At 38.6% G+C, this 23535-nt stretch overlaps 1 protein-coding gene across 8 annotated transcripts in view; it reads right to left on the bottom strand.

Moving 5' to 3' along the window:
- Positions 1-23535, bottom strand: part of TRPM3 (transient receptor potential cation channel subfamily M member 3) — a 400684-nt gene that overhangs the window by 46005 nt on the left and 331144 nt on the right. For 6 of the 8 annotated variants that reach the window (XM_072922315.1, XM_072922316.1, XM_041711361.2 and 3 more), the window contains exons 10-18: positions 20826-20926; positions 19070-19204; positions 16360-16410; positions 10021-10056; positions 9742-9882; positions 7919-7948; positions 6565-6854; positions 5485-5713; positions 2832-2999 (exon numbers count right to left, since the gene is read on the bottom strand). In XM_072922315.1, coding sequence (XP_072778416.1) covers positions 2832-2999; positions 5485-5713; positions 6565-6854; positions 7919-7948; positions 9742-9882; positions 10021-10056; positions 16360-16410; positions 19070-19204; positions 20826-20926 — 1181 coding nt within the window. The remainder of the gene's footprint in view (positions 1-2831; positions 3000-5484; positions 5714-6564; positions 6855-7918; positions 7949-9741; positions 9883-10020; positions 10057-16359; positions 16411-19069; positions 19205-20825; positions 20927-23535) is intronic. The other 2 variants (XM_041711362.2, XM_030258745.4) reach the window with 1 other exon arrangement.

A 23535-nucleotide genomic window follows, 5' to 3' on the forward strand; every position in this document is an offset into this window, starting at 1 on the left:
CCTGGTTGTGGCTTCCAGAATTAGGGTTATTCTGGGAGGAGGGGAGACTTCTGAGGTTTCTGACTGACCTGAATTTCAGCAATTAAGCCCTTGATTAGGATGCTGTATAAATAGAAAATATCCCTGGCCTTTAGACTTTAATGACCTTCTACTGCTCTCTGTTTAATATTCAGGATTAATGACTGTCAGATCCGTACAGAAATTGTGGTAAATTTCTTGCTGCTAAGGAGCACTGATTCAAGTGTGTATTCAAATGTGTTTTTGTGAGTAGCTGCTATAAGCCTGTTACTTAGCATCTAGGTGTTAAAGAAATGTGGGCCTATCACTCTCATGTATCTGTTATAAAGTTAAAAGCAGGTGTGAATAACAAGTAAATAAATGTATCTTCATAGTATATATCCATATGTTCAGTTACCCACCAGGCACTTTAAGAGGAGCATAAAGCAAATACATACTTGAATTCAGATGCACCCATGTGGAGACTTAACTTCACTGTTGCTGTAGTCTGCTGATCACATTGTTCTGTGCAAATGAGGTGTAAAATAGGGAAAAGATCACTGTGGCCCTGTAGCTCATGCACTCTGCAGAAGTGCAGTATAAAAGAAGAAATTAAGTCCTTGGCCTGTCTTTAGTCATTTGGGCTTAGTGCAAGACACACAGGATCTTCGTTTTAGCAGAGAGAATATGGGTGTAACATGATGAATACAGAGACTTGAGAAATATTTATGGTTAAAAAGGAGAATCAGGAAGATTATTTCAATTATATATTATTTGCCAGAAAAGAAACATTGAGACAAAAATCATTTTTTTAACATCACTTTTGTTTGTTAATCTTTATGCTGAACAAAGCTCAGGTTAGGTGAGTGACTGATCTATTGATTCAAAGTTCAGCAGTGGATTAAACATTTATGATATCCCAGCACAATAAATTATTAATCTTATTGAAGTATTTATAAGGTATCCTTGATATACTAAAGGATACCATGGCTAAGGGGAAGCTTCACAAAAGGACTTCCCAAAACATCTTTCAGGCATCCTCTGATCAGTGGGGAAGAAACCTGACCATTATGCCCGATTATTTGACTAAAGCTGGAACAATACGAAACTTTGGTCCAAAGTATTTTCTTATATTTAAAATATGTTAGATGACTTAATGTAATTGCCTGTGGCATCTAACCATAGACATGCAAAGATCACTCTGCTACCAATTTGTCTCTCCTCACCACTGAGGGGCACCTGAGGGAAACAGCTGTGTTAGAAATTCTACAGTATGGTATAGATTATATGCAGAAATACTAAGTGAGCAGTGCTGACCAAAGATATTGTTTCTAAACTTGCTGGACTCCACAGGAAGAAATATTGTTTTATAGAAAAGGTTTCAAGTGCCTTAAACTTCACTAGAGTGATACACTGAATTTGAAGGAATTAAGGGAAGAGTCAATGACAGAACAGAGCAATAAGACTGTCAGCACATGGAAGGGAGAAGAGGGGGAACATCTAAGGTTCATCTGGAATAGCAGGTCCACTGCACATATCAGTTATTTGTAGTAGGAGTCAGAAGGGAAAAAAGAAACAATATTGTAGACAAGAAAGCAGGAGCTGGGATAACTACAGTGAGACAGAAAACACATCTTCCCCAAATTTCTCCCCATTGCCAGGTAAAAGGCAGCTTGCAAAGTGCTTATTTGATTTGAATAGGCACTTCATAAGGGGATCAGAAGCCAAGAGTTAGTAAATTGCAATCAATAGCTAATGAGCAGAGAATGCCCCATTGCTGCTATTCTGGCTTTTGGTCCTTCCCAACAGCCAGGTTCTTGCCTGCAAACGGGTCCTGTAGGTGGGTCTTGTGGGCTGGTCCTTCGGCTTGCCTGCATATTGGGTCCTGTAGGCAGGTCCTTCTGCCTGCCTGCAGTCGGGGTCCTGTGGGCAGCTCCTGCTGTTTGCCTGTGGGAAACAGTCTGGGTTTTTTTGTTTTTTGTTTTTTAACTTAATCAGGCAAATCCCTTTTATGTCTATGCCTCTATCCTGACCAACTTGGGCTGAGTTTTAAGCCTTTCAAAGACACCACAATCAAACCCAAACAAATCCAAACCAAGACTAAGGCAGATGTAATAGCCTGGATGATAACTGCTCTAGTGAAAAAGCGTGAGAACAAGAGACAGAAGGTAGATGACTTTTGTAGTTTTCAGAACATTAGTTCATCAACATCTGCTTCCTCACGATGTAAATTATTCCTCAAAGGCTATGGTACTAATACTGACAAGTCCCTCCTTTACACAATTCTGTTGAGTTTTAGAAGTGGAGCTGTCTTGCTGCTTGCTAGTGTCTTCAGTGGACTAAAGACTGGATGTGGTTTTGTGTGAAAGGCAATGACCACAAATACAAAAAGAATTTTAGAATAATTTTTCATATTTTTTTCTGGCCTGTTTGCACACTTGCTTACTCTCTAGTGAAGTCAACTAAAAGAAAAAAAAAAATTCTCTGGCTTCCATGAATCTTTAGGCATTTCCAACTAAAAGTGAGCCCTTTTCACACCAGAGAGGTCATGTATCATGACTGAGTTCTTATAAAATCTAATTCTCTTATTTCAGACAATGTGGCATCAAATTGAGTCAAAATATGAGGATATTACAACAGAGCATCTCCATGCACTGCTGCAGCATGGGGACCAAATGATGAAAACTTGTGTAGCTTGAGTCCCATTGAGGACTGTGCCAAGAGTGGTATCCTATCATGTGCAATATTTAGCCATCAGATGTTCTGCAATGCCTACAGAGATAGAAACAACAAATTGACAGCACTGAGGCTGATGATTTATTGTGAGCACTTACAGTGAGTTCCATGTCTTCCTCATCTTTTTCTTTCACTGGCTTCTCTGGTTCCTCTGGATCCTTTTCTTGAAGATGAATCTCGTTGGCCTGGGTCATGTAGGGCATATCATCTTTGTTCTTGAACTCCAAGCTGAGGATTGAAGGAGGAAGTAGAATTCCTAGAATTACCTAAAGCAATAATAATGACAACAATAATCATTACAGAAAACAGATTATGGTAATAATGATTACTTAGCATCAAATGGAACAACTCCCTCAGGAGATTTAGGAAAAAAAGATACCATGTGCATGTGAGTTTCTATGAAAATAAAGTATTTGTCATTGGGAGTAATATTACCAGAGCACTGAATCAAAGCATATAACTTCTACTAGTGCTGCTGTGAATGCTCTTGAATGTTTTATCTACTTGCGCATCACCAGATGCATAGTGCTACATACTAGAATATGTTTACAAAGTATTATATAAGGTCAAGAGTAGGTGGGACCATGTGGGTGTACAGACCTGCAAATATCTGCATTTTACATAAGACAAAATACCAGTATAAATGACACACAGAGAGTATTTATTTCTACAGAGAGGGTTAATAGCTCTTTGTGTCCATGCTTAATGTACACCGGCAGTCAAAGATGTGCAGCTATGTGTGGATCTGAGGAGGTAAGACAAAGCCAACAAAAGCAAATTCTGATGTGCATAGATATCCAGTCTCCCTAGATTTTGTATCAGTAACCAGGCAGCTGTGTAATGTCATGTTAATGCCAGTTCTTTCTTTTCTGCCTTCCCTTTCTTAGATGCAGGAGTGTAGAAACCACCAAAATTTCCTTGTTGGGATTTATAAGTAATGAACAATGCTTGGGTTAAAACATTTGTACAACTGAATAGACATCACAGTAATACAAAGGAAAGTCTGAATTCAAAAGCACAATAACTTTTCCTGGTTATTTGATGGAGAATGATTTTCTGATAAATGTCTCCTTGAATGAGAGTGAAACCAGAGAGTTAACTTCTTGGCAGGTTAGGGAGGCTGCTTGTGCTTATCATATCAGCAGACAATTTGTGTGCTGTTGAAACCACTCAAAGTACACAATGAGGAGCAGGTAGTGTATGCAAATGCTGTATCCAGCCTTGGAAAAGCTTCCTGCACTGGTGCTGTTCTTAAAAAATGATGGGTCCAGGGAGATGGGGTTACAGGCAGACCTGGCTTCACAGAAAGGCTATTTTTAAGAGCAGGTAGGAGTAACAGCTGTCCCTAGCCATTTCATTGGTGCCATACATCCCCAGCAAGAATCTAAAGAATTGTATTCAATCTTCCTACCGTTTGTCAGTTTCAAAGGGAAAAAACTGTTCTTGGGAAATAAACCATGACTCATGCTTGCAAATTTATTTCTTTGTCATGCTGCCTCATGTAGCTTGTAGCCTGCTCTAGCTTTAAACAAGTTCTGCTAATGAGCTTCAATGAAATAAAATGCAGACTAGAAACTGAGTAAAGGATCTTTGTGAAGCCCTGGTGTTAGAAGAAGCTGAAAGGAAACAAAGCCTGTTACCTTCAGTTATGCATTATAAAAGAAACATCTATTTTAGGGCTTAAGAAATGCGCTGAAAGGTGGAATGCATGTAGTAGGAAATTAGTTGCTGCACTGTCCTGCATATTCCTAGACTGAATTTCTTCAAAGCTAAGCAGTGAACAAAGCAGCTGTCCCTCTGAAGGATAACAGGCCTGTGAATTCAGGAAATAGGTAGTAGGAATGTCTCCAAAAGTGAGAAAGATTTTTTCTATCTGTAGCAGAACAACATGTATGCACAGGTCCTGCATAGAAATGCTATCAGGCACTTGTTCTCATTCATCACTATCACTGGATTAAGAGCCAGTTTGGAAGCAATTCATGTACTCTTAAGCATTCTTGCCATTACTGAACGTCTTTTCACATGGCAACACAGCTGAGTAATTACCAATTTTCACACAGGCAATTAATGCAGAAGATAGAATCCCTTCACTGAAAATATTTGTCGGTGATCTGGGAGGGAGAGGCAATTCCTGGGTATGTTCTGACTGGTGACTACTTTGGTGAAAAATGCCAGAGACTCAAATTCATCTCAGAATTCACTTTGCACTGTTAGCAGGTTTGTCAACTGTAAAAGTAAGCTGTAACAGCTTTGAAAATGGAATTATCCTTTAAACCCTTTAAAGAAGTCCCTTCAGATGCCACCAGGAAGATTTGCAAGGGTTTGCAAGGAAATTTGTGCTGCTTACTTTGCCTATTCTGGGAAAGGTTGTCAGATCAGCACCTTTCACTAATGGTTAATTCACTTACACTTCCTTATCCTTTCTTTATCTTTAAAACTCTTGACTAACTCCTCAAGTATACAGGCAGGGTGACACAATAACCTCCTAGCTCAGTTCTTATTCTGATAAAAGATGCCAGAGGGGACTTTAAGAAAGGGAATGAAAAAATCTAAACTGTGTGCTTTGAACTTAGGCTTATGATAAGCCCCATCTGAAAAACTGAACACAGGAAGAATATACGTGCTTAATATAATTGCAAATAAATATCTGAAATACAGTTACTTTATGCAGTTATTACTGATTTTTTGTGAACTGTGTCACCATCTATTATAATCCTCTGAATGTTACTTTTATTTTAAAAGAGGAATGACCTTTAGGCCAGAATTTTTTCGCATCCGGAGACGACCCATCCACATGTCAGTGAGCAGCATCTGGCTGCAAGTGTGAGCAATGAAGTCCCTGTGCTTAGCTGCCACTGCAAGCTGCAGGCACGTGGCATTGCTCCAGTTCTTCAGCTCATAGGTCAGCAGTTTCATTGCCAGCTGCTCGTCCTGTTTGTATGACTGGTCCAACAGCTCGACCGCCAGCTGGCCGAAGTCCCTGCAACAGAGGGACATCCATTCACTCCCGTGATCATGCACAGCCTTGTACTCAGAATCTCTGCAGCTGCCAGCCTCTGCAAGGGGCACATCACCTTCTAGCATGCAAATTGTGATGTTGACTCTATACATGGAAACCCACATTTTCAAATGTGAGTGGCTAATGTTAGGCATATAAATAAGTGCCCTAACTTAGCAATGATGAGCACCCACACCTACCAGCTGTCTGCTCCCACCTCCCTGCCCACCTCCCTGACATATTCTAACTGAAATCCTCTGGTTATCTGTAGTTTAAGGGATTGCTTCTCTGCTGTTTGCCCATGGCTTCATGGGCAAGCCTCCTGGAAGAAGGAGTATCCAATATACTTTTTAAAATGATACATTTATGAAATTTTAACATTTTATGGAATCTAGTATCTTGCCTTGCTCATCTAAGCATGACTGAGTTAACATTTTTGCCTGAATACTTTGCTCATAAGGATTTCAGTAAGTGTTCTGCTGGGTATGTACAGAGTATCCTGAAAAAGCACAGAGAAATGTTGCAGTCTGACTCTTGAGGCCTCAGGGAGAACACATAAGCAATATAGATATTTCACTGTCTTCTTGACATGTTCTCATTTCAGAAGTTATATTGCTAACAACTTCGCTACTCTGCCAGACAGATTATTTAAAGGCCATTTGGATTTTCTCTAAAGGGACTGCACTTTCCCTACAAGTTAGAAGTGAAAGCAAGGTAAAAATAAGAAAATTTAGGCAGGTTCAGAAATATTTTTTTCTTTTTCAGTCCTTTTTTTCCTTTTCTCTTTTTTTTCATTTTCCCCTTCAGGAAAGTGTACATGAAAGGAAATTCACCTGGAATTGTGGTTCAGCTCTTGGGATATGTCATCCACCATATCATTTTCTGATGCTTCGTGGGCCATGGCTTTGCAGAGTTTGCAGGCCACCAGTGCTTTAGCCATAGCCTCTTCCCCATGTTGCCAAAAGAAGAGGGCCATCTTCTGACGTTTCATCAGCACAGCCCACACCATCAACTCGTGGAATGGGAAGGGAAAATGATTGATCTCAGGGTCATCCATATCAATATCAACTTCTTCTTCTTTTTTCTTTGTTGGTTTTCTCCCTCGACGCAAAGGGACATCATCCTGTGGGAATTGTAGAGAAATTTTTTCATCAGTGAAGGAACTGAATAAATTCATACAATTCATTCAAATCGGTGCCTAACATGTATTCTGCAGGCCAGCCCATTCATCATTTTTGGATAAAATATTTAACATAGGTAAACAGTAAAAAAAGTATTGGTGCATACACTGTAATTAAGAAGACAGGGGAGTAGAGGGAACAGAGCCTTGGACTATCACTCTGAATTAATAACACTATCAATCTGAAACTAATAACAGAGAGTACAATCCAGAACCATTTTGGGAAAGTCACCACTAAAATAAAGCTAAGAGCTCACTGTAAATGTAACATCCGCTGTAATGTATCTGCCTCTTTCCACCTCCAGAAAGTACACAGCCAGGGGATTTCTAATCTGCTGAAGATTCCTTCTGTGCTTATTTTTGTGTTTCCCCCTTTATCTCTTTATAAAAGTAGCAACCTTCCTTCTTTATTCCTATTCTGTGTGTTTATTCCTTCTTTCTCCATTCATCCTTTGTTTCAGTTGCCTTTAGTTACTTTCCCATTTTAGCCTTTTGCTTTTATCAGGTGAACTGACCTATTCTGTCCTGCTTCTTTGAATGGAAAAATGAAAGTGGTTGTATAAAATAAAAAAACATGAAAATAGTACTGTCCCCTTGAAGCATCAGGGTAGCCAAAAGTGCCAATAAAACTGAGATAACTTTGAATATCTTTATACAAATATTTCTGCATCATTCTCTGCAAGTGTTTCATTTCTCTGATCATGTTTTGATGCTAGATGTTGCTATCTGACAGAAATTCTGCTTGCCCGGCCAGACTGAAACATTTTGTTTAATTCTGATTAAACAAAAAACCAAGAAAATCCATAGTTGGGGCAGAGCCCTCTGTTTCCTTAGCTATCTCCTGGATTTTACTAGGAAGCTTTCTTAATGTGCCCCCCATATAAACAAGCTATCTGGATGAAAAATACCATTCATGCTTTCATTACACTGAATTTGAACACTATCTGGATATAGTTTATATTTATCAAATAAGGAAAAGACATTAAGATTTGTCACAGGTTTCCTACCTCCATTCCCAACAGCTTCAGGGCTTTTGGCTGTATGAAATGAAAGATAGAAAAATGTTATTTCTCACAGAATAGTGATGAAAAACTATGGCTATTTGTGTATATATGCATATACACATCTGTATATGTGCATGTAGAATGATGTAGAATATACAACAGATAATATTTACATAATATAATATAATGTAGTGCAATAGCATATATATACACATACACACCAATCAAATTTTTACATATATGTAGTTATTTCAAACTTGAGTTTGACATTATTTCACCAAAACCACGTCAGAAGACATATATTTGGATTCAGGTACAAATTACAGCTGTTTAGGGCTGTTCTAGCAAGAAAGTGATAGGGACCACTGGTAAGGCATTAATGGATTTCTCTAGAGTACATCAGCATTTTGGCCACTGCTCTGGAAAACATTATTGACTGTTGTTGAGCTGCTCTGTGTGTTGGTTCAGTATGCAACTGAAATCACTGCTCAAATGCTTTTCTCAATGGAGTGATTTTGGGTAGGAATTCTCTCCCACCAGCTACAATCACTGTCTTTCCTTTCAAATGTGAAGAATCATAAGGAAAAGCATATGGAAACAAATAAACCCATTTTAGGTAGTTGTCTCCAAGCATTTCACAGTGCTGTGGCTATTGATAACCACTTATTAATACTTTCAGTGCTAGGTATTGCTAAAGTCTGAAATGTGAGGCTAAAATAGACAAAGAAGGAACTGCAGCTTGTACTGGGAGTAGCTGAACAGACTCCTGTTCATGTTGGATTGGGTCAATGGCAATATGGATGACAATAAACAACTTTTGTGTTTTAGAAAGACTTTACTTTGTATTCACAGTGGCATAACTTATCAAACATGGAACCCACAAAAATACTTAACAGTGGTGCTGCCATGAATCCAATGACTGCTGGAGCCACATCAAAAAAATAAAACAAGTTTTGAGTTAAGGGTTTTTTCACCCTGAAACCTTCAGATCACAATCAGAAGATGAATCATGAGATAGGATGCGGGATTTGTAATTTTCTCTTCTTCCCCCCCACCCCCCCCATTCTCCCTCCCCCCGCAGTCCCTTGTCCCGACCCTTTGTTCCATTATCACTCCCCCTCGCCACACGGTCTGTCCCTGCCCCCCCCCCGCCTTTCCCATTGTTGTCCCCGAGGTTTCCCTGCCCCTGTCCCCTGACTCCCGTCCCATTGGCCGCGGCTCAGGTTCCCTCCCGCCCCTGGCACGGGGTATAACCGACCCCCGGTCGGTGCCCCGGTGTCTCGGGAACACGCCTCTACAATAAACGCGTGCTTGCACCTGAGCCCCGTGTCGCCATTTCGTCTGTTCCCGCGCTAGAACTGAGCCTCGCAGAGCTGAAGGGGAAAAGCGGCCACCACCTCTCCCCTCCTCCCACTGTGCTCCCGCAGGCGCCTGCCCAGAGCCGATCTTGCATGGCAACAATAGGAAATGCATCTAAAAATGCAGAAGTTTTCAAATCTAACTCAGGAGTTAGAATTACAGTATTATTTGTGCAGGTCAAAAGACTTTTCTTTTAAAAGCTGTGAATACTCATAATTACAGGTTTTAGAGTCAGAGTTATGAGCTGGTTTCAGGAGGGCAGCAGAATGCAATAATTTTTTCATTAAATTAATAAAAACCATAGCTTGTATCTGTGTCTGGCTTGTCATGCGTTATGGTGAGATAACTGCAATGCACATAATGGAAATGAATCTGGACCCCACCAATCTGGAACCATGTAAGAAGATATGGTAATAATCCCTGACAGCTGGTGCAGTCATGAGAATGGCAAACAACTTGTTTCTTACCCTCTTGGGCCCGAACAAATTGTGGTACAGTGTTCTGAACCGCTTTCGGGTGTAATTGCAGCGATACGCTCCTCCCATCAGGTACTCTATCACCAATCCAATATCAATCAGACTTATCCGATAATCAGGAGGTAAGTTTCCCTGCAGTGACAATAAGGATGGTGGGAGAAGGAATGCAAATTACTGACGTTGTTAAATGTACTTCTAAATGACGTTAGAATAAAAAATATTAAATAGGTAAAAGCAGGAATGTATTACTATGCCGGTTAATTAATTCACCTTAAAATAGATCCAACCGAAACCTGGATATTCTCGCTTGGAAAGAAGACATAAGTTAAATAAGAAGGTGAAGAACTTGTTGGAAGTAACAGAAGATAACGTCAATACACAGTACTCATATTCTTCAGCTGGGAAACAAGGAACATGACTGCAGAAACAAAAGCATGTGAATTGATACACTTGAAAAGTCAGGCACAGTTTCTGGACTCTAGTTCTGCAAGATAGCACTTTTTCTGCACCAGCTCTCACCCACAACTCGTCCTGGCATCTCACATCTCTGCTGGCATCTCTCTGAACTGCCTCATCTGAACTGTCAAGGCATGGTTTAGCAAAATCACACAAAATCTTTTGCTCACATGGGGTCATCTCCTTCCCATCCTGCAGTATTTCCTTCCCATGTTTCAGGAAAAGATGAGCAGGAGGTAAAATTGGTGTCTCAGTTCTAGAGGACTTACATAGTATATGAACTATCATTCTTACTAGTTGTCAGGGGCAAGAAGAGTCTAGCAGCATTCAGTCTTGGAGTTATGTTCAAAGAATACACACCCTTGCTTAAGTTTCTTTCCAAGAATGAGGAAAGCATTTGCATATATGAGAGCTGTAATAAACAAAATATCTGTGGCTAATTATTTTGGGGCTTTTTTTTGTGAAGAAAACTACAGGCCTAGCAATTTTTTACCTATTTCCTACCTGCGTTCCTTACATATTTTACTAAAAGGCCCTTTAAACACATTACCTAGCTATGTAATTTCCAGCAGAGCCATGGAGATTGTCTCACAAGAAATGAACTGAGCTTGTCGCAAGGGTCATTAGCAGGATCCTGGAAAAGATGCCTACATGCTTCTCCTTCCATTTCTTTTCCTTTCTTACCCTCTGTTAGATATTTCTATATATCTGTATTTAAACAGATACATATGCATATATGTATAGATATGTATATGCCTATGTATATGATGTCTTCGGTATGTACCTTTTAACTGGAAAGGAAACAGAATGAAAAATATGTCCACATCATACTGTCCCTTTTATGGGAATTTCCTTGCACACGTCTTCCTTCCCTTCACTTTCAAATCCGAAAATGGCATCACTAAGGTTATGAGTTCTCCAGTACTTCTGGGTTGCAAAACTATGAAGAAAGATTTCAGTAACAGATTGTCTCTCACTGCATATGAATTTGCTCTGAGTTAATGGGGCATTTCAGTTCTCCAGTTGCAGTAAACCCAATGGGACATCTTGTGTGCTGAACAATTTCAGGCTGAGCTGCGCTCACAGATGTGCCAGTCAAGTCTCTTGGGGGTCTCTGGCAATGAAGGAACAAAACCCCAGAGTGGACACACCTGCTCTTCTATTCCCTCCAGAAAAACTACACAAGGTAAACTCTGATCCCTTTACAGGAGGGAAGGACTAATGGGAAGGGAATGAACCCAAATGAAAGTTTGCTTCCTTCTCTAACTCTCTGCTTCTGAGTTGACTGGATGACAGTTCACGTTTCAGTAAGCATTCCCTACCAGAAAAGAAGACATGATTCTGCAAAGATCACCTAGCTCTAGCGACCTCACTAAGAAACTCTTCCGATTTAGAGAATCTTCTCTGTTCTGTATGTCACTGAGCAAAAGAAATGACTACAAAATAAAGGTGGAGAGACAAAGTATCCTTCTGTGTACTGTGAACAGTATCCTTGAAAAAAAGGAATATTACTTGAATAAAAAATTGTCTCATATAGTCAATATTGCAGAAGGACCAGAAAATGTAACTCTTAGCTTCAAAATTTTTCAGTGCACTATAATAATTTAATGTTCTATAATGATATACAAGTACAGATTACAGTGAGCCTGTAGCTTTTTTAATGTGTTCATTAGAAGAAGGTTAGTAATTCACATGGAGCAATTTTATGACTATCATATCTTGCTTGAAAAATCTACATGTCTGGAGATATTTGCCTGGCTTCTCTGGAGATGTCATTAATAGATTAGAGCAGGGAATCACTAATGGAGAGCAGATGGCAACTGGTTCTGCAGAAGTGAAAAAACAGATGCAAAGATCCTCCTTCCTTTTATACTTCAGCTATGAAGAACAAGGCTTATTTCCTGTCTTGCTACCATGGTACAAGCAGCATGCTGAAAAGGCTGAGGAAGGAGAGAGGGAGGTTGTACTTTCATAGTATACCATGTCCAGTAATTGGCTGGCATTCAAAGGGACAAAAAAATCAAGCAAATTTAGTGGAAGAAAATTGAGCTGCCAACAATTTTAAAGTAATGTCTTCTAGCATATCCTTTTGCAAGCTTCCTAATCTTGTCTAATTTGATGGGTGGGGGAGTTACTATGTTTTGCAGGAATGTGTATTAGCTTAGATAATTTGGACATGGTAACATTTATGCTGAACTGTTTAAAGAAAAATAATGTCTAAAAATTAAATGAAAAATAAACCTAAAAAATTAAATTTAAAAAGTAAATTTTGCTAGGTTTGTTTGGTTTTTCCCCTAAGATGTTCTTCTCTCTCCAGAATGTGTAAAATGATAATTCTACCAGAACAAAGATGAAACCATTAGCAGAAATGGGAGTTGCAGTGCCAAGGCAGGACTCCTTCTAACTTAAAGTCTTCACTCAAACTGAATGCTTTAATATTATTAAGTGGCAAAAAACATTTGAGCAGTTAAGAAAGAAAAACAGGCATCAGGGTGCTACACGTGTTACAAAGTGTGAGTTTTTTTTATATAGTTCTGATTTCTAAAGTTTAATAAAAGATTTAGATAAAAATATCCAGTAAAACAACTTTGATAAAAGATGCATCTAAACCACCATTCAGATAATACTGAAACACTTCACTAAAGAAAACTCCCAAATCCACAGGAAAAATACACATTTCATAAACATTACTTTTTCAAAGTGAGAAGTCCAAGTAAAGAAAACTGGACCATCCTTGTGAAAGGAGTTACATACCAAATACATACATATATACATACAGACATACTAAAGCATTTGCTCTGTCAGCAGACAGCTTGAACAACCTTGGTAGTGCTAAGAATGCTTGTAAAAGAAGCACAGTGGTGCAAGCGGGACAGATTCGCCCCAAGAACAAGAAGAATTTGGATGAACTAATTATAGTGCAGTCTAGGTTGTCAGGAATGACTAAGGAGAAAGTTTGATTTTGAGGTAGGATAGTTGTCCTGGTCAATAATCAACAAATCTTTTAATGCTACGACAAACTATTCAGTGTTAATGCACTATTCTTCTCCTGAAGAAATTTCAGGCTTAAAATGTAGATAACCAGTTATAGCACTTCTTTCACTTGGAGTGCATTTTTGTGTCACTATATATCAAACCTCTGAGTTTGCATGCTGAGGAAATAATAATACTGCCAAAATTCTATATATTGCTAGTTTGTTGTTTGGAAATGCAGATATACAGTAGCAGTCCAAAAAACCCTCAACTTTGGAAATGAAAATAATCCTGAAGTGGAATTGAGATCTGTTAATTATATACAATATTTTGGATAAATGAAAAAAAAATCCAACTGTTAATTTCTACCGATCTTCATAATCTAGTTGAGGCAGGGAAATTATTTTTTTTTTAATTTGTAGAGGGCAACCTTCACTTGCCAACAGGGTGCCCAGCACAGCCACTGTCTGATTCTTTCTGCTTAGACTGAGTACACTGATATGTATGGTCTATGGAAGGAAGCCAAACTTGAATATGAAATCCTGGACCCTTGACAGGAGATGTCAAAATGGCCATGAGGCCAAAAATGCAGGGAGGCTGGCCCTGCTACATAGCTATGGAATTGAGAGGACTGAAAGGTGATCTGAGGCACAGTCATTATGACATAATTTGTCTTGTTAATACATGCAAAATTTATGAACATTTAGATTATTGTAAATTCTTTAAGATTATGTCTCCAGGCCTTTACAGTATGCTGCCTAGGCTATTAGTCTTCACAGCAGTATTTGGAAATCCAAAGGGAAAATATATTGTTGTATTATATGTTTGTGTGCACGTGTGTGTGTGCACACATGTGTGTCTGTAGGCTGCCACAAACAGAATCTGATAATGTGACTTCTGTTGTTCTCATTATTTGCTTTATTAAGAAGGCAAGATTGTCTTTAAAATAAAACAAAGCAAAACAACACTCTCCTACTGATTTATACAGCTATATAGTACAACAGTAGTAAATTACTGCTTCTATAATTTGTAAATATCCATTTGCTATCTGAGAATCCACAATGATAAAGATGCAATTTTTTTAGCATAAACCCTTTTAAATAGTGCAATAGTGCAGGTTTTAAAATTGAGAGGTACATGTAAATGCTCAGTGTATTTCATATCGATTAGGTATTGTCTCAAGGTGGTGTGTTACATACTTTGGTATTTATATTCTGTGATGCTGTAATTAAATCTGAGAGGTTAGGTGTATGGCATCAAAATACACTTGAACTCAAACAACTAGCATCAGCCGTGTGGTCTGTCTTGCATGCATGATGGGCCATCGAACTGCCAAATGGTGATTTGTCCATTCAGAAGTTTTCTCCAAGGAGGTGTTTTCATTTAAACTGTTGTCAGATCTGCAGACTGATTTATGGCTTGGTTGACTGCTAAGAGATCTGCTCAATTGTCAGGGCTACGGTGAGCTGTCACTTCTCCTTATGAAGCCTGGCTTTCCACACCCTGGACAAAATGAGAAATACAGCCCCAGAGGTCCAGTTTTCCTCAGGAAGGTGCTAAAGAGCTGCACCAGGCTGTCTGTTTTCAAAGCCCTCACCTATGCTCATAAGACTGATTAAAAGTAGTTGGGATTACTGAAGATTTTAGCTATTGACAGAGGAAAGAAAGATAAATTTGTGGAAAGATAACTATCATCTAGTAGTTAGAAGTCACTGTGGAATAAATAATGTCATCAAATATACTGTAAGTTTATTTAGTGTGTATCCACATACATCCATGAGTACAGATCATCATCTTTGACTACTCTGATGCCTCTGCTTTCAAGAGTTTCTTTAAAAATACATATTTAATAGGGGCTCAGAAAAAAGAGATACACACTATTTAGTTACTCAACATACAATTTACTATGGCTTTGAAGAAGGACTTGGAAAGGTGATTCTGGGGGAGAGAAGGCTTTTGGAAAAAAGTAGAAGACATACTTTCAAATTCTTAAAGGCCATAAATAACTGCATATTCAATAATAAAATATTCTGGAAACTTCAACTTCAAGAGCAGTATCCATTCTAAATAAATTCTAGCTTCACTCTGCTCAGTCCAAGGGGATTTGTGCATAGTTTCTTTTTGTAGTAATTTCACACTTTTCAACAGTCACTTACTAGACTATACATAATTGGACAATGATGATGCCATTTAACATACTAACCAAAGAATAACACCAGAACCTTTCTAACATGCTACTGGTTATTCTGTAGAATTACTTAATAAAAAGGTGCTCTATGACATAACACTACTCTCCTTAGGTGATTTCAATTGTGTCACAGTCAGAAGAAACCACTAAAACCTGTGCTCTTAGAAAAAAATATACTCTTTTAAAATTTTTTATCTAGTCCCATGTACAGAAATATCCTTTCTCAAGTATGCTACCCTTGAGGTTTGACTTACATAACATACAAGGTTGTAATCCACACATGCTTCGGGAGAATACTTAAGCTGATGAGGTCATTTGTAGACTCAATCTCCTTACTTGAGCCATATATCTAAAGGATAAGGGATTTTCATTCCTTGCAGTCGCTGTAACTCTTAATCCTGAGCACATTGGAAAAGGTATTTGGTATCTCCTTCCTGCCACTATACCTTTCAGTATTTCTGTCCAGCTCTTCTAATAGATTTTAATAATTCAAGATTCTTGAAATGCACATGATAAGGGTCAGGGGAAAGTTGCACTACTCATTTTTATTTTTCTGCTGAGGAAGATGTCTATAATGTAGTACACAATACAGAATGAGGAACTGTTTCAAAAAGCCAAGATCTAGCACAAGAGTCACAGCTATTTTATAGGCTTGGAAGTAAACTAGCAACACAGAAAGTAGCTTTGACAACAGTTGCAAGTATGGAAAAGTACAAGTAACAGCACAAATCCACAGAGTATGTAAGAGCCTAAATTATGGCAGCAGACACACTATTACTCAAGCGTCTCAAAACCACAGAGAAAGCAAGCCAAATAACTTGCTAATTGTGCTTTGTATGTGCAAAAAGTTCATATTTGGAGCACACAAACAGGACACTTTGCATTGGCAGGAAGGAGAAGACTCTGACTGGAAGCTCATGCAAAACAGAGATTGTATCTAGCTACAAAAACCAATATCATTATTTTCAACCTACCGTCTATTGGACTCTTACCTTTTTCACATCCCTGACTAGATGATGCAGAGTGTTGGATGGTCCATGTCTCTGCAAAGGACAAATTAAGAAGAAGAACAAAATAGTTTGCACAAAATATAAATGTTGTGATAATTTTCTCACCTTGGTAGTTTAGAAATCAGGCAGCTGAGAACACATGTACAACTGTTACAACCGATTAAAAAACCCCTAATCAATCACAAGAGTATTATTTCACCTGTTTTCCTCTTTTGTATAAAACCCTTCCATAGAAAAACCCTATGAACTGCCACATTGGATGAAAATGGAAGTCCTGTGAATCAGTTTAGTCTCCTGGCTCAGAAAAGCCAGGAGCACAGCTCAGCCTCTGGGAAAGAGTGGAAGCAAAAGCAGCTGCTTTAATTTTAGCCTTCCTGCACCCAGGACTTCCAATTCCACTGCTGGTGACTCAGAGACACTCTGGGCCTGGCATTGCATTGAGGCTGTCTCTGGAAGTCACTGTCTGTGAATGCACATGCATGTGAATGCAGAATGCAGAGTCTGTGAATTTTTCCAATCTTTTGACTCAAGCTGTCATTGCAAAAATATACTGCAGAGAAGTTCTGCAATTTTGATTATACTCCTACTAGTATTATTATTATATCTTTATTTTCTGCTTAGTTTTTGACTGTTACTGGTATTTTAAGAGACTTTTATGAGCGGTCTCCTTGGTTGTAGCGATGATGGACGAGACCACTACACATGTGTAGAGTCAATGTTTCCATATATGCATTGCTCTGCACTTCCCAACACTTAATTTTACATAACTCCATCTCTGAGCATGATGAGACTTACCTGTGATTCTTCATATGCTGCTTCAGATTTTCAAAACACCTGCTGTTATTATTGTCTCTTCTGTAGTTACCCCATTTTTCAGATCTTACATAAACAAGCTGAACAGCTGTAGTCCCTGCACAAGGTCTTCCATGACCCTGGTCATAATGTCCTTTTGTAGTAAAAATGGACCATGTATTCCTTCTCCCTGTTTTTTAACATTCAAGTAGGTTTTAAACCAAAATTGTCCCTGATATTCTAAGCCATGGCAGCTACATTTCTTTAATAACCTTTGAAATTTTAAAATACTACTGATGCTTTGCAAAAAAAAGAAAAAAAAAAAAAGAAAAAAAGAGAGAGTGGGACCAAGTTCAACATCCTTATTCTCCTGCATGCTGATTGCAGAAATAGTAATTAACATTTTCCTACAGAAGCTTGGTAAACTCGTTGTTGACATAAAATTATTCCCTTGTCTATAGTTCTATACTTTATTATATTTTTACAAATTTGCCATAGCAGAGATAGGATTCACTGGTTTGTATCTTCACAGGTAATTTCTAAGTCTTATCTGAAATATGGTAATTTTTGTATTTGATTTTTTTGGTGCTAAGACTACTATGGATGCATTTAGTCATATAGCATAATTGATAGTTCAGGCATTTCAGAGCCTGGGTCTTTTGGAACTTGTGCATGAAAAAATGTATGCTGATTTCTATAGCAATAAATTCGTTCAAAAAGCCCTTCTTTTAGCTGTAGAACTGAAGACTTCTGTCAAACTTATTCCCTATAAAAACTGGCTTTGGTACAAGAACTACCATGCTTATTCCTGGTATGAGGGAGCTCATAGGCATTCTTAATATACAGATGCCAGTCAATAGGCAAAATGTAAACTGACCAAAGATCAGATGGGAGTTTGTCTCTAGGGTGGCATATATGTACCCAATATATATATATATACATACATACATACATATGTATATACACATATACACATACACACACACACACAAATACATATACATATATATATATATATATATATATATATATATGTATATATATATATATACCTGTTCCTCCATATTTTGCTCAAATTTAATGAATCCTATTCATATTTGATATTTTGCAAGACTGACTACTGGTCAGCATCAGTGTGAAACACCTCCAGATAGCTCAGTGTGGCAGCAAAGGCTTTGAGAAGTACTGGCAAAAAAATAACTTGAAAGTTTTTTATGCCCATATCACATCCCTTCTGCAACACACAACACCGGGAATTCTAAGAATTAGACAGTGTTTTACGATTTTATTTTCATGACACATAAGAAGTTTGAACTTTCTGAACTATTACCTAAGTAGGTAACAATATTGTGAATGCTGGAATGTATTTTGCATTTGAGAATTCAGAAGCAGACTTAATTTGTCCAGTTTTATATTCACTTTAATGCTGAGGATTAAAAACTTGTGAACAGTTTTTTAAAAGTCAAAGGTCTAATTTTTGGAACTCAATGGGGGCATGGGGAAGCCCTTCATTATAACAGAGGCTGATTAAACGTTAGAAGATTTTTCTGAAGCCATATTGTCAGGAGTCATACAACACCACTGTATGGGTCCTGACTTGCCAGTTACTGTCTTCCAGACAGTGCCACCTGCCTAAATCTTAAGTTTGTCGTATTGGAATTACAGTGACATTGTGTGAGGCTTATTTTGTGTCTTTACAAAATCCATAGAGCAGATTATGTGGGCAAGGCACAGCATGTTACATTATATGAGAGACAAGCAAGAGAGACAATATGGGCTAATGAAAAATTTCTGCAGCAGGTGTTGACTGCCTGGTGCATCATCATCATGCCATTACTATACAAGTGGGAGCTAGAACAGTGAATATAGAGACAGAAAATTCGCCTTAGGCTGGCCCTACCGTATTGTACAATTCCTCTAGCCGGGAGATGGTGAGAAAACGATGCATGCTTACTCCATTTTCTATGAGCAATTTCACAAAATCCACTCTGTCCAACACCAGTGCATCCAGCATTGCTTGCTCAAGGGAGCCCACCTGCAAAGTAAGTGATTAATTGAAGCTGTTCCTTGGCGTGGCAGGCTACATCCAGCTGGTTCAGTCATTCTAGCACAAGCAGAGGGACTGACAAAATCCTAAGTGTTGCTCTTCTAAGCTTGAAATGGGATAGTCATGATTTTAATCTGTAACAATTTTTCTAATTCAGGGTTGCATTTCAAAAAGGAACATTGGAGTGCTAGTTAAAATGATCTAGAAAAAACAGTTTAGGACAAAGAACTGCAATCCAGTAGACTGGAGACCAAATCTCTACCTTAATCACCATTTATTATTATCATTATTTTTTTCCTGTCAGTAATTTTATTTGTATTGGATATATTTGTTTTGTGCACACCAAATAACTTTAATTCTGACTTTTCTGATGTTTTCTTCTGTTTGTGGTGTGGAACCTCAGGGAAATTTGAACACTGAGGAAACAGAAACAGCTTCATAATTTGCATTCCTTTGAAGGCCCAAATGCAAGAGGTCTTCTTACACAAAACCTCTTCTTCTTAACTCTTGGAGGTCAGACAGAATTAGAAGGATGAGAAATTATCTCATCCTTCCAGCTTTTAGCTTCCAAAATGATTGCAGTTTGCAGAATTTATAAAATTTTTGCTATGATGTGTGACGAAGAGATAACAATGAAGACAGTTCAATGCCATTAAAATACCTATGTTTTGACACATACTTATGCCCAATATCAAAGACAAAATAATTGAAAAAGCAAGGATTTTTGTACTAGCTTTTAGAGGTAGCAAGCTGTAGAAGGCTACATTTAAAGCAAGGATACTTAAACAGAAGCTTTTCCCGTTGTTATAGTTTTTCCACGGGGAATTGTAAATGCTCATGTAATAACAGCATGAGAAATTTTAATGACAGTGATGAAACAGGTGTCACAGTAGTGACTAATATGGTCCAGTTGAAACTCCTGAGTGAATAAGTTGGGCTTTAAGGAGATACAGGTAGACATGGAACCTTCCTTTTTTATTTTTATTTTTATTTTTTTTTTTGGTCTTTGTGACTTTTGGAGCATGAGATGGTGCAGATGTAGAGCAGGCAGACTGATGCAGAGCAGCAATGCGAACAGAATTAACATCACCTGAGGTCTGGAGCCATAGCCCGTTTGTGGTAACATTGCTGATCTACTCCTGCAGTTTGCCTGATCTCCAATATTTGTATGGTGTATTTTTAATGTCAAATCATCACCTCAAATTCAGGATTTGCATATAAAAGCATGCTGCTTTAAGAGAAAAACGAAATTTTTACTTTCCTTGAGTTAATAGCCTAGCACTAAAACATGGGTATACACTTGTTTTCATCAGCTTGCAGAATCGTGCTTAGTAGGATAAATCTGGTACTTCCTGTTTTTTTCAGAGGTGTAGTTTCCTACTCTTAAGGCATCGCTAGATGTCACAATTTCCTTAGAACACATTAACCTGTCTGCAACTGTGCCTGCCTTCAGCAAGTGTGATTGGGAACCATGTGTTTGGCAGGACCCAGTGTATTTCAAACCACACTAAAACCACCATTGCAAACAGAATGTATTTAATACTCTGTAGGGTTCAAGGTGTTTCTGATAGAAGATGTTGTGTATATATACATTATATATATACTGTACCGGCCACTGCTGCCCATAAATAAAGATCTGACTGCGGGCGATGTCTACTCTGTTCCACGCTAGTGCTAGGCTCAGCTGGTCGGGAGCAGATGCATTAGCTCCTGTGCATACAGACAGGGGTGCAGGGAGGAGAGCAGGAAAAAAAGAAACAAAACATTAGACTCAGTATGCCCTGGTAACTCCTCTTTGTGAAGTCTCACTGACAGCTATGTCATGTCTGCAACTGATCTCATATCAAAACAAAACCAGACCTTCCATTGCACCTGTAAAAAAAAAAAAAATCCATTCTCAAATCTGCATCTCTAGTTCTCAGATTGTTTTACAAACATTAATTATTTCCTCATATTTCCCTTCAAAATACAGCAGATACAGGTGATATCAGAAGGCAATTTTTGGTGGACTTAACTGGTTTTTCTCCTACTGGATGGGAAGCAAGAGAACAAGCCAGGATACAGATGGAGCTGCAAGAATACACATACACCCACACGTATCCTATGAGCGTGCGCACACACACACACACACACACACACACACACACACACATGTACCTCTAGCAATTACAAGTAGATTCAACTCACAGACACCACGGATTTCAGTAGTTCTGCATTTTTTGGCATCTTACACATTCCAGCTTGATAAGAAGCATAGGAATTTCTCCCCTCTTTGTACTGAGGTGACTTGGTGGAACAAATTTCCCTTCACATATGAAATAACGATGTAAGAAAGCATTCTATAAAGCTTATGTCAAGGTATAATATATCTAAATTAAATGAGAAACTATGCAGATGATAAGATGGATTTGGAGCTGTTTGTTTTTGGAAGGGAGGGTATGATTTTCCCTGCAGTTTTAATGGACACTGTGGGACATTCCTGTCCTGCTGTGCTTTTTTAATATTTCACAGTTCTCAGCTGATTTGTAATAATAAAACAGCACTTGTGCTTCAGTGTCAAAGGGAGAACTGGCCTGAATGAACTGATGAACCAAATAAATAAAGAGCCCTTTGACTTTTAACTACATATCTGCTTGCAGTGGTTAAGTGATTGTATAAGGGCTTATTTTTTAAGACCTCATACCTCCACTGTTATTTTGTCTTTATTAATTCTCATACTGATATCATGGAGTGAGGATAAATAAAAGATTTTCATTACTTCAAAGCATTTGTGTCCCCATTTAAGTATTATTCAAACTCACACACTGCTTCAGTTGAAAGTGGACGCTGAAATTTGAGGCAAGGAAAACATAAAACTGGCTGTTGAAATACTGTGAAGACCTTAATAAAAAATGTTGTGGAGCTTAGCCTATAGTTTAATTTCATAACTCTCAATGTGAAGTCAATTTACTGCTGATATTGCCAAATAATTGTCAATATCTACAGTACTTGTTTGGGAAATGGTGAATTGTGTGTCATCCAAATCACATTCATACATGAGCTCTGATAAAAAGGTAGACAATGCAGGAACAGAACAGAATTGAAACAAATGAAGAAGAAAAAAAAAGTGAAAATACTTTTGTGACTTCTGCGGCTAAGAAGTGTCAGGAATGCCCCTTTGCATAAGACACAACTTGTCACTGCAACACAAGAGACCACAGGGGGGATGCCAACAATATCTGAAACTTTTGGAGTTTCTTACACAAGCAATATGCAGCATCCAAGAACAGAAAATATTTACCTTTGGGAAAGGCAAAAATGTCTCTACATTTCAATATCCCAGGATTTATTTATAAAAACAGGAAAAAAAAAATACCTGCAGTGAGTATGACAGTGTAAGTTAAACACAGAGCGCAAATAATGTTCTCCCCCGTTCTGAAGCAAACAAGAGATGCTCTCATCAGATCTCCTCCTTCCCAATCATGTGCCTGAAGGAGTAGTGAGAGCTTTAGCAGTGCTTAGTCAAGGTTTCTGGTGAGGCATGGAGGAGCCATGGGGGCAGTGATGGTGATCCCACAGCTTGACAACAATTCACACGTGTGATGAGGGAGCTCCTGTTCTTGATTTTCCTACTACAGCCTACCATAGGGGTAGCCAGGGGTGCCATATAGTTAGAAATAATTTTGGATCAAGAATGGATCAAATGGACTTGGGGAGGGAAGTGGTCTGTTTACACAGCCCCCACTTCAGGCAGAAGTTAAGCTAAATCACTAAGGCTCCCGGTAAATAATTTCTGAGCCCTAGCAGGGCGTGTTCTCCAGTTTGTATCAACTGACCCTAGCAGTCCTGGGCCTTTACATGCTTTAGAAAAGACTCAGCTTGCAGATGAATAGAGGATCTTCTGGTACATTTGATCACAGAAGGAACTGCTGGCATGGGGCATGAGGTGGTGCCTGCTCATCCATCCACCAAAATTGGTTTCTTTGAGCATGCTCATTGCTCCAAATACTGAGCAGAGGAGAAAGCAAGTCATGGCCCAGCCTGTGTCCTTCCTATCTCCCTTCATTATGCTTAAGGTTGCCAGCAGTGCCAAGTTTTCCAGCTGATACATGTGCAGTCCCAGAGTTGATGCTCTTCTCAGTGCTTGTGGCCATAATGTTTGATTTCACAGAGCACTGCAGGTATCTGGCAGTCGAAGGAAATGTGTGGCTTCTCAAGGGATATTGTATTCCAGGTCTGAAGCAGTCTATCAGCTAGGATATAGTTTATGGATGTGCATCCTGGGACTCTGGTGCATTTGGTTGGATGAGTGCTTCCACAGTACAGTTTCTTGATGGAAA

The sequence above is a fragment of the Taeniopygia guttata genome, chromosome Z (assembly GCF_048771995.1).
Source record: "Taeniopygia guttata chromosome Z, bTaeGut7.mat, whole genome shotgun sequence".
Classification (NCBI taxonomy): Eukaryota; Metazoa; Chordata; class Aves; order Passeriformes; family Estrildidae; genus Taeniopygia; species Taeniopygia guttata.